Source organism: Mastigoproctus giganteus, chromosome 11 (assembly GCF_048544385.1).
Source record: "Mastigoproctus giganteus isolate SK-2022 chromosome 11, ASM4854438v1, whole genome shotgun sequence".
In the NCBI taxonomy this organism is placed as follows: domain Eukaryota; kingdom Metazoa; phylum Arthropoda; class Arachnida; order Uropygi; family Thelyphonidae; genus Mastigoproctus; species Mastigoproctus giganteus.
The window spans coordinates 36,226,070-36,238,661 of record NC_143585.1 but is presented as its reverse complement, the minus strand read 5'-3'; the positions used below and the strand labels follow the sequence as shown (position 1 = coordinate 36,238,661).

Here is a 12,592-nt window from a genome sequence, read left to right as displayed (position 1 = left end):
CAATGCAATTCAAATAGATTTTTCTCCTTTCAGCATCATAAATACTATAGTCAGAATGACACTTAGGAATTAGTTTGGGTGGCGAAAATCTTAATTTTTTTTTCTGTAGTTTAATATTTCAAAAGCATATACTACATTCAATTAAAGTGCTTCATTTGCTACGCATCCCAAAAGATGCACAAAAATCAAAATGCTCAGTTCAAATACAAAGCACATCGTAATGTCAAGTGAGGCGCTCAACTAAGTTTCCTTAGGCCTTTCGGCAAACTTTAAGAAAACGAGCTATTGCTGGACGAGATGTCTCAAGAACAGTCATCCATCTTCGGACCAAGAAGGTAAACCCAGCCACACCTACCCACCCACCCACCCACCATGCATTCATTACGGGATTTCTCTTATCTCCCGGAATCTCTTTGGAAAAGTTCTCTAAAGGGAAGGCAAAAGCCAGGAGACAGTGGCGACGCCAAAATATGTCACACATTTAGGAGGAATAGAGGAGGAAAAGGACAGATGACTAATGGTATGATCAAAAATATGAACCAAAGTGTCGCAAAGTAACAAAAATAAATAAATAAATAAATCAGCTACGCTGTTAATGAAGAGCAAAGTATATAATTAGCATTCACAAAAAGGAAAAGTCGCTTGCTATAACCTAACCCTGCCGCCTTTTAAGTTACCGGATCCTGATGAATTTCATTCGCTAATTTTAAATTAATGTGATTTTATTTTATCTCAATTATGTGAATGGCCTGATACAGCCGAAAAAAGGAAGCAATAATTACCATCATATTAAACAACAAGTTACGAAATGTACGCATTCGTTAAATTTCAGGTGCATTCAATTTTTTTGTTAAATTAATTGAATTTTCATTCACTGACTGTTATAAGTTAATTACTAATTATATTTATATAAAAGTAATTCTTTTCGCTTCACTATTCATATCTCAAAATAATACATTCACAGAACATTTTGTGACTTACCCCTGGATTTCAATAAAATTGAAATACAACACGTATTTCAAGATGCTTGATTAGTACAAGAAACTAATATTATAACTGATTATTATTAATTTAGTAAACTGATAATAAAAAACGAGCTCTTAATTATTTTTTTTTCCTGCCCATGGTTGGAATCCGGATATAGGACCGTGTCATGCCTTTCGATATTTTTAATATTATTAAATTTGCCGACCCTGAGATCTGGGATCTTAATGCAGTCTCATCTGGGCACCCATATGATCAAAATTTTAAAAAAATAAAAATAAAATAAATTGCAAGTGGTAACTATTGTAACTGGTACGCAAATAAAAAATAATATATGTATTTGACAAAATAAATTAATAAATAAACTGTATTTGCTTTATAATAATACCCAAGTTAAAAAAGGTTGGGTGTCACTGATTAGACATGCCAAAAATAATATGGATTAAGAATTTTAATATGGGTAGAATTCATTGCACAAAAATTTGGAACTATAGGTCTAACTGATACGGGAAAAAAAGACGGGGAAGATTTACTATTATACAGGAAGGATTAACTTTCGGTAAAATAATTTTATGTTTATAAAATAAATTTAATATAGATTAACGAATAAATGTTTGCCATTACAGAATCATTGTCGTGAGAAGCTGACTAGCGTCCTTACTCATCTGCGCTAAATTAATGCACTCTAAAAGGGTAAATAAGGTTTCCATCACGCTGAAATCAGGGTAATAATTTCAAGCAATAAAAGTGGAATTTAAATTGCATGTCAATGCTTTTCAAACTTTTTCGAAGCCGACACACTATGCGCATGCCAAAAATAATTCGACATCCCACCTATTTTATTTCTTAATTATAAGTTGACGGTATATTCAACGGTACATAACTTCCTTTGTTTCGTGCCAAAAAAAAAAAAATGTAAACAAGAGTAAGAGAGAGATGTACTGCTAAGTTTAACTAAGGCTATCAATTATTCACTTTCAAAGAGAGAGAAGTGTCCAGAGTTCACCGACCAGCAAGCATGAAGCATACGAAAAAATGTAATACATTTGTATGCATTAATTAATAATTATAATTTAATGTGGTTGGGAAAGGACATAGTAAAACCGATTTTGTTAATAATTTCATGTAGTATAATAGTGACATTTATTATTATTATATACAATATAAAATTTATCAAATTACATTTTAATCAATCAATTATATCAATAGATAGTGGAAGATAATCAGAGGAAATGCTGGTATGATGCAAAATTTGGATACACCTTTTTGGGACATGAGGCGACACCCACTCTGGTAAGCTCTGCTGTATGTGCTTATCTTCATTTCTATTTTTCAAACGGCTGTTTAATATTTAAGTTATATTTTTCACATCGGGAGGCGTAACACAAGTGGCATTCGTGCGCGGATTGGCCATCCTGGTCTAGTATATCATTTCTTGACCTGGGTACGCGAACCCCTGGGGATTCCCAAATGTGCTGCAAATTCCTAAAGAAATTTCACAGAAAGTAAATTTCATAGTGCGCGAAATCATCTTAATGAAAACTTCAACTTAAAACGCGAAGCACCTGTCATTCGGTTTATGTATGACTAACACGCCACCTATAGAGTTGCCGGAACGTTGCCAACTGCCTGCATTGAGTTTATCTAGTTGGCAGATACATACCAAATGAACTGAAGGTAAGACTACATGAAATGGTGAAGGTAGCTAATTTCATTAGAATTCGGCCACTTTTAGTTTACAGACATTTTTAAATCTTTGTGAAGAAATGGTCAGTGCCGGATTAAGGGACGAGCTAGCAGGGCCCTTGTCCGGGTGCCATTCTTTAAGGGGCGCCAAATCATGAAAAAAAAAAAAAAAAAAAAATATATATATATATATATATATATATATATATATATATATATATACAGTATATATATATATATATCCTTAGTAAAGGGGATCCGAAAAATCTTTTTGTCCGGGACGCGGAAATACCTTGGTCCGGGCCTGGAAATGGATAGGATATGGGAAGCAGAGAAATCATCTTAATGAAAAACTTCATGCAACTTAAAACGTGAAGCACCTGTCATCCATTTTATGTACGACTAACACGCCATCTATGGAGTTCACAGAACATTGCCAACTGCATAAATTGAGTTTACCTAGTTGGCAGACACATGCCAAATGAAATTGAAATGGTGAAGGTGATAATTTCATTAGTTAAAGTTCGGCCACTCCGCTCACAGACATTTTTAAATCTTTGTAAAGAAATAGGTAGCGAATAAAAGTAGCTCGTGCATCCTGAAGTAGGCTGGTTATCTCTCACTTGTTCCGGCCGTGAGAAGACATACGAATATTTTTCACGAATATCTCAAAATAAAATAATTAAAGCCTTTTTTTCCTGTACGTCAACGAATTTGTTTTAATTCAAAGTTTAAATTTAAACAACTGCTTGGGAATTAGGCATGTTTTTCGACTAAAATATATTTAGCTACGCAAGTATTCGAATACATGTGACGCCACATGTATTCGTTTGCCACTGTTTACTGTTTAAACTGGTCTCGTTTATTGACAACAGCGTAGCCAAACGAAGAAGGATCTTTAGCTACTACCTGTTTTGTATCGGGTGTCAAGGAGTTAAAAAACACACAGCACCAAAAGATGTCATTGCGTTGGCAATGACAGAAAGTGCAAAGGGGTTAATCTTAGCAATGACACTTAATGGATTGTTCGTAATCGCACTTTATTCGACCCCATCATACTCTACCATATACGCTAAACGCACCATTAATGAAAACAAGTATATTTCTCAGTTCTTCATCAAACTAAACCCCAAACACCGGTTGTCAAGGAAGCACAGTACCTTCACCTTGAAGGGTCAGATACCTGTTGCTTTACGTTCCCTCCCCTGTGAAGCAAACGCCAAGGGACCGGGCCAACCTGCCATTTTTCACGCCAGTGGCGCCACACTTCAATTACTACATTAACTTTTTCCTTCGGGCTACGAGGTAAAAACCTGTGCTCAGTCAGTTTCGTCCCTACACAGTTCTCTACTCAACAGGGAACTATGGCCTATTGCTTTATCTAACACTAAGCGAAGGACACTAACCAACAACCAGCATAAAACTATAAACAATGACTGTCATCTGCGTACTGATAGGTATGGAACCTTGTTTGCAAAACACGAACATGGTTCGATTTTTTTTATTTTCTTTTTGCCTTATTATTATTTTTTTTTTTTAAGGAGACCGAGACAGAGAGATATAAATTTTTTCCCTCATATTCTGACATGATGGATACCGGGAATCGCTACATCTGAATTAAAACAGGTTCCAAAGGATGTAACTGTCAATATAAACCATTTTCTATGGACCATACTTCAACGTCATTACGAAACTTTAAAACTGAAACTACGAAAATGCACGCAAGTTCTGCCATCTAACGGGATTGAAATGAACTAGTGAAGAATGGTTTCGTAGGAATCATCAACGTGAATACAGTACTTGTGGCTGGTTATTTTGTATTATATTTTATTTTTTACAAAAATTAAATATGCAACAGCTGTACATTTTAAGAGTATACAAGCAAGAGAAGGCGTGAATTAGAAAAAATAAGCGAATGTTACGGAATAAGGTTAATTTAATAACACTCATAAAGTTAAAACTTTAAGAGCTTAAGCCTCGGGCTGAGAGAGAGAATTACACAACGTACAAGTTAGTGCAAACGCATCATATTAGTACGCAGCAAACTAATTTCACTTTATACACCATCAGGCATCTCTCATATTGTGCAGTTATACTCACAACTGTTTTGTCATCAGGGTACCTATCCGCCCACCCACCGAAGAAGGGCCAAATAGTCCCCAAATGGTGCCGTTTGGGTGGTGTTATCCGCTGAGAATAAGTAGCGTTTGGTGAAGCGTTACTTATTCGAAGTAATGCAATATCGTGACAACTCGTTGTCACAATATGAGATTTAACTAAAACGATGCCGTTTTTGCTAATTCAGAGTTTGCTGCGTACTAATATGATGCGTTTACACTAACTAATACGAAGATAATTAATTTTACTCTTGAAATCTCCCCTTTCCTTTGAGCTAAACCATAAAGAGACAAATTCGTCCATTTATGGTTAAATAAACTGTATTAACTTAGCAAAGATTTAATTAAATATTATACGAAAACGTCTTCATAAATATTTTACATGAAAACGTATTTCAAAGTTACCATTAAGTATTTAACTATTCGTTTCATTATTTTAAAACATTCAATAATAGCCGAAGATTTTCATCTGAATGTGGCAATTCAACAAATATACAGCAATGTTTCTAAGTCCACGATTTTGCAATTACAGCTTTCTCTTGACATGTGGTAGTGATGCGGTCAGTGTTCCGAGAGGGTTCTTTGGTGTTTAAGCACCTCGGTGAAGCGGTACCAGCAGAAAGGTGGTAGCTAATCCATCGTTGCAGGGTGGTGATTCAGAGAATAAACAGAGGGCACCCGTGATAGACAATGGACATCCTGTTTGCTCGATCCTAATAGACCGGCCATCTCAGAAAATGAAATACCGACATCCGTAGGGGAAACGTTATTACAGCGGTAAGCAATATACTTGAACGCAAGAAACGTTTTGGGTGTCCCCACAATTGAACTCCACAATAAGATCAGTAACCAGAGGGGTCAACTGTCCCAAAATAGACTGGTGGGACTTTCCTTTAAGGGAAAAAAAATTTCTAAAAGTATTTCACAAATCATTTTCCTTATTTTTCGGAGGGCCTAAGTTTTACCTCAACCCCTCATTAAGGCAGCGTTTCTCAACCTGTGGATCGCGACCCACCGGTAGGCCACAGAAAAATGATTAGGTCGCGAAATTTTTGATTAAACACAAGGTTCGCATTAAAATTAAAATAATTATATATAATAATAGATAAGCACGTTTTTGTAAATTATATTTATAATATGAATATGGAAAATTGAGTGATTAAATAAATTATGTGTATTAATGGATAAGCATTTAATGTTTTCGTTAATTTCAGTAGGATCTCGGTTATCCGAAATAAAATGGTGATGTCACTCCTACTAAATATTATAAAGGAAGCAAAGAAGAGTAAATTTCATCCATGAATGTCGTTTCTTGTGTAGTCCCAACCACAACGATATGATTCGTGAAAGAGTGCTATAAAATAAAGGCTGCAACTTTTCCATTACGTAAATTACTGCAAATTAAAAAAGAAAAATGTAATAGTCAATATGCATGAGTATAGGAATATGATCTAAAGAATACGCAGTATTTATGTTTAAGCGCCTCGAAATGTGCTTTTATCATTAAATTAATATTTAATTAAACAGTTTTATCATTAAATATTAATCCGAATTAGGCAGAAATTGAAAATAAAGTGGCGAGGTGTTTATGGTCCTTTGGAATCGCTACTAGATGCACCGAATTGCAACAAGAATTGAATGCAAACCTTTTTTGAAGAAGAAGAAGAACATAATTTTTACTCCTCTCCGGATTCCGAAAATGCTAAATGCGCTGTGGAATATAATATTGTACATGATTCTTGAGTATACATATACAGTATTTTTCTGTACAGATTAAGATATCTTTACTTTAAACACTGCCATTTATCTCCTAATATACAAAGCGAAGACAGCTGGCTATTTCTTCTTTAAGACTAGAAGGGGCTAAGCCGCCTCTCTTGCCTAACGCGCATGCTCAATGACTCCTATTACTCTTACCTCAATTACTACTATTATCCCAGTGACTTCTATACTTCCAGTTCATTGGGGATGGTGGCCAAAAATAAGGATCATAACATCGTTCCTGATTTTGTTAGGGGTAGGACACTTCACCAATGCTCGGCAATCGCTAAAGTAGGACGGGGCATTCTTATATTTCATAACGTGCGTCAACATGCCGTGACTAAGTGATATTACATTTGGTAAGCCTAAATAGCACGTTAAGGTCAGCTTAATGTGTCCAATATGTAGCAGCTAATTGACGATGGCAATAAATCATTTAAGCAAGTAAAATTTTATCTAAACACTGTTATGATTACAGGGTTGGATACTGAATTTTGGATAATTATATGCAATTTACCAAGCTCGTGTTTTCATCGGCTAAAATGAATTCTTCAATCTTCTGCACATGCGCTAAGCTAATACATATCATCTAGCCATTCCCTTAATCTTTCGACCATCCGCCAGCTTGTCCTTTCACCACACCTCTCTGTCGATAGACGTGTAAAAACTTCCTTATGTGTTAAAGACAAGCAAATTTGTGCGCCTCCAAAGATATCCCCCCGAAAAGCCCCGAGGTATACGCGAATAAAATAGGCGAGAAACTAAAAGGCTTTCTTGTGAAAAGCGGGCGGTCCGGGAATCAACGGCATTCATCTCATGAACTCCTCCTTTACCCCCCATCTCGGAGAAGGGAAAAGGGGGACAACTTTTAAAGAATAGCTCGCGAACGACTCGCACCTCCGGAATATTCCGTGAAATATTTCCGAGCTTTGAAAGGCTCCTACTTGGAGTGTGTGCTTATAGTTGCAATGGCCGAACAAAAGAGTTTGATCTTTAATTTCCAGCCAAACAAGCCACACGATTCCGACAGAAAAATCCTTGAATTATTCGATTACAATACACGCTTCCTTTTTAGAAGCAGTCATGCGGCACCAAACCGACACTACAGACGCTAGCAATTGATTGAGTGCCGTTGTCAAGATGGCCATTTGTTCCTTTCAACTATCGGGGCCCAAATCAGAAGAGGATCTACTTATGATCCAATCACACTTTGAAGGCGACGAAGTAAACAACCAAACGACATCCGCACAGATTTTAAAATCTGCACCAACGCGTCCAATAAGTAAGCAACGAATATTTTTTCCTCATCGTTCCTTGTCTGACAGGTTCGCACATACACATTACCAGTGCGTGTCTAGTTCTGAAAAGTGACATCTCACATTCATCACGGAGGTTATGATAGGTCTTGGTAAAATAAATGATGTCCACACACGAAGGCATAAGGTGTCACCTTTTTGTTTTATTTTAACATTATTTTTTATTCCCGACTTGGAAATTCTCAACTTTCTTCTGAGCTTGCTCCCATTCTTGTCTGTAAAAAACACTTTACTCTTCTTTGCAACGTGAGCCGTGAAACATTTTCACAATAATAAATGGAATGCCTAGTAATCGAGTGATTCGAATAATTAGTAGTTACTAAATATTAATCATTCTATTATATCATTCGAACGATAAAATCATATGATTTGTCATAATCGAATAAATCATTTGTATCGAAGATTTGAATAATCGAAATAATCGAATGATTAGTAATTACTAACTGATAATCATTCTATCATTCCAGTGATATAATCGACTAAAATAATCCAATGATATAATCGAATTAAACAATCAAATAATATAATTCGAATATGTCATTCTAATGATGTCATAATCGAATGAATTATTTGAATCATATAAGTATAATCGAATGATTTGTCGTAAGCGAATGAATTATTCGAATCACAAGTATAATCGAAATAATCGAATGAATCTTTCGAATCATATCAGTATAATAAAAATAATCGTTTGAATTTCCATAATAGAATGAATCATTCGAATCATATCAGTATAATCAAAATAATCGAATAAATTTACATAATGAATGAATCATTCGACTCATATCAGTATAATCAAAATAATCGAATAAATTTACATAATGGAATGAATCATTCGAATCATATCAGTATAATCGAATGAATTTCCATGATCGAATCATTAATCATTAATCATGAATCATTAATCGAATGAACCTTTCGAATCATATTAGTATAATAAAAATAATCGAATGAATTTCCAAAATCGAATGAATCATTTGAATCCTATCAGCATAATCGAAATAATCTAATGAATCATTTGAATGATATGAGTATAATGGAATAATTTGCTATAATCGAAAATAATCGATTATGTCCATCACTAAGCAAGCAATGTTTTATGTTATTATTATAAGAAATAAACGTTGGTGCAACTTCTTTTTTGGTTTAGTTTTATCAATCATATAGTCTCATTCAAAATTTATGCAGTTTTCTAAGTCGCGTGGCGCTTCTTTTTTTTTTTTTTTTTATTTGTTTTAGAAAAATCATTTCTGTTGTTTGTTCGAAGCTTTTGCTATTAATTTATCACGGGAAATGTTTTATTTCTGCGCACACCTATTAGAGCTTCATTTGCGTCATTCATTGCTGCAGGTCAAGTGTAAAACACAGCCCACAGGAAGCGATCTTTAGTTCCGCTATGACAGTTTACAAATTGATAATTTAAAAAATGAGTTCAACAAATTCGTCTGCAAAATTCCAGGCACGTACAATCTATTTCAGAGATCACAACAGAAGACTTTCTAAGTTTGTATTGGAGTCAATTCGTGGTAGTAATTTATATTCGTCATGCGGTTTGTTACACGTCTTCGGGCATTCATTTTTCCATCAGGATTACTCAAGTTGGCACGTGCAGCACGATCGACAATTATAGTGACGTCATTAGCTGTAAAAGCAATCGTACTGTTAGGAGTTTTTACCACTATAACTTAATTTAGAGAGTAAACAGAAAAGCCGTTTTTTATTAAACTTAAAAACTTCACTTACTAATGCCACTTGTGGAACACACAGTTAACAGCGCCACCAACTTGAAAAGCGGGTTTGTCCTTCCTTGAAACATATCCACGTCACCTGAAGAAAAAAAAAAAAAAATCAAAACTTATCAAACAACTGATTTCTTTATTATTATTTTTAATAATGTATATCGCAGTTAATTTGCAGAAGTATACAGTAACGGTAAGTATGGCGCATGCGCAATGTCCTCCACGTGAGAGAAAATAAATGATACAGAATGCGATTTAAAAAGTTAAAAACCGACTAAATTGGAAAAATTTAGGAATTTAGCATGTATGTCCACATTAATGTGGATTTATTGCTGAAAAGTTTTGATAGACGTTAAGGTATCCTGAATTCACAATACATATAAGATGCCTTTCCTTGGTGTTTTGTTTCTCGGCTATTATTTTTTCTCACCTATATAGTTGCCATTTTTTGGTTTTTCTGGTGTTTATTTGTAAGATATAATGGACAGGTGTAGGCCATAATCTAGCGTGATGACATATTCAGGCTAGACGTCGAATTACTTGAAATATCGGTAACAAACATTATTTAGGTCAAGTATAAATTCAGTGACCAACCCACTTTATTTGACACTTATATTTAGCTTAATAAATGTATAGAATTTCAGCTTTGTATAACTGTTAAGAGTTTTTCAAATAAGTAATTATATACACAGTAGTTACAAATTAGCAACCGGTTTGTTTCATTATCCACATTATGAACTCGATAGCATAAAGCTAAAACTATTCTTTCAGAAAACTAGCCATGTGGCGTTTGTCAATGATATACACAAATTTTTCCAGCAAGGATAAGGAGGTGATTATCCCAGTGGGCAATGGTTAGGCCACATCTTGAGTATTGCATACAGGTCCGAAGCCCTCATTTTAGGAAGGATGTGGATCTGTTGGGATGGATGCAGAGAAAAGCAACGAGATTGATGAGGGGGGGAAAAAGGGTGCTCTTAATAGGAAAGGCTTCAGTTCTGCAAACTGCTGCGTTTGGAGACTTTAAGTACTTATTATTATTATTATTATTATTATTATTATTATTATTATTATTATTATTATTAATAGCCACAGGGTGCAAGGAAGCCTGAGGCTTATGCTGCACCAGGAAAAAAAAAAGTTCCCGAGTTACCCTGAGAGAGAGAGAGAGAGAGAGAGTCACCAGTAGAAGGAAATCAACAAGAAAGAGAAGAATGATGATATCCAGCTCAGGACCCTGGGTGTGCCAAGCCCATACTCACCAGATGTGAGTCCCCGGGGTTAATTTTGGGAAGTAATCTGATTGAAGTGTTTAAGGCTTCGATGGATCGAGTTGTTTGATTTATTAGTGCATCGGTAGCTAAGACCATAATGCACCTATTACAGTCTTAGACGGACCACGTTGAATGGATTGAGTAAGCTCAATTATGAAGGTTATCAGCTCAATGCTGATAACCTTCTTCTTGCGCAGACTACTCGCATGATGGGGCATAAATTTATATTGAGGAAGGATTGTTGCAGAACAGATTTACGGAAATTTGCTTCTAGCCAACGGACAGTAGGTTGTTGGGAAAAACTTCCATCTGGTGTTGTGGAAGTGGACAGTTTGAATAATTTTTAAATAAATTTTTTGAGAGGATAGTCATGATGTGGGAATTGCTTTTAATTAATTTATTTTTGGATGATGTTGTATAAGCTTTCTTCCTTGCATCAATATGAAAAAAAAAAGAACAAAACAGAAATTGGTGTTTGGAAATTAATAATGGAGCATAATGTATAATGTAAGAGAGAGAGAGAAAAGACTACACCTGCAGTCTTTTCTCTCTCTCTTAATTCCGGCCAGCATGTTTCTCTTCTGTCCATGTACCTAACTGACCACCTTTGGAGAAATATTCAAAAAATGCTTGATCAAATTTGACCATTCCATTACCAAAAAATAAAAAAAACTATGAATTAATATTTATCTTCTTTTATTTTTAATCCGACAAAAGTGTGAATTCAATCATTTTTCTTTCATTAATGCCTGACAAGCAACAGGGTGTGAAGGATCGGAATTATAATGGTGTGAATAAGTTTATGCAACTTATGCCCCTACAGACCTTCTAATTCCACTAACGACGGCCAGCAGAGTGACAGATGATTCCGTTCGCAGTGGGGAAGACATCTTTTTCTCACTCCACCCTCGCCTCCAAGAGCGGGAAACCTGGGATGATGGCCTTTACAACCTAATATATGCACAACCACCCATAGGGTACCAGTTAAAGTTATCTCATTCCTCTTCAAACCGTCTGCCCTGACATGTATTTTTTAACAATGTCTGCATGCACTGGGAGTTATTGCCAGAAAATAGTTTAGGAAATCAGCTTCATTTGTTACATTCGAGGTCATCACGATAGACCCAAGTTTATTGACTCCCACCCTTGGCGTAATGACTGCCGTCTACTTTTACAAAATCAATCTGTTCTGCTAGTAACCACGAAATTCCTCGCTCATCTCTCAATCGTTCGAGGGCGCTCAGCCTTTGAATAGCGGGAAATTGCGCGAAAACAGAAGGATGATGGCAGCCACGTGGTGGGGGAACGTCTGGCAAAATGGTCATGATGTCGTTGTGAAACCGAACACTTTTACCCTCCTGTACAAATCACCCTAAGAGTGTTGACGACAGCTTGTAATGCGTCTAGTGACATGACGTTGAACATTGAGGCCATAGCTTGTGCAGAAGTGAATTTCCCAAACCATGACTTACTCTAAGTAGGGAGGAGAAGTAAAGAAAAAAAAAAAAAAAAACAGATAGAACATGAGATACAAAACGTGATGTATACACTGTGTTGCTCTCCAGTCCTAATTTATACCAACAAGCGAAGACAGATACACTAACCTCACAAAAACGACACCAATTTAAGTGAAGAAGTCGTAATAATAATAATATTAAAAAATCATAACGCAAAACAAATCAGATGGAAGGGCTTTAGATAAACTTAGTTACATT

General features: G+C 35.5%; 1 protein-coding gene across 2 annotated transcripts in view; it reads right to left on the bottom strand.

Annotated features, from left to right (window-relative positions):
• The window catches only part of LOC150077905 (fibroblast growth factor receptor-like 1), a 131,286-nt gene that overhangs the window by 34,432 nt on the left and 84,262 nt on the right, over positions 1 to 12,592 (bottom strand). For both annotated transcript variants that reach the window (XM_090384784.1, XM_090384783.1), the window contains exon 2: positions 9,608 to 9,691. In XM_090384784.1, the coding sequence (XP_090240910.1) occupies positions 9,608 to 9,680 (73 nt within the window). In that variant the 5' untranslated portion in view covers positions 9,681 to 9,691. The remainder of the gene's footprint in view (positions 1 to 9,607; positions 9,692 to 12,592) is intronic.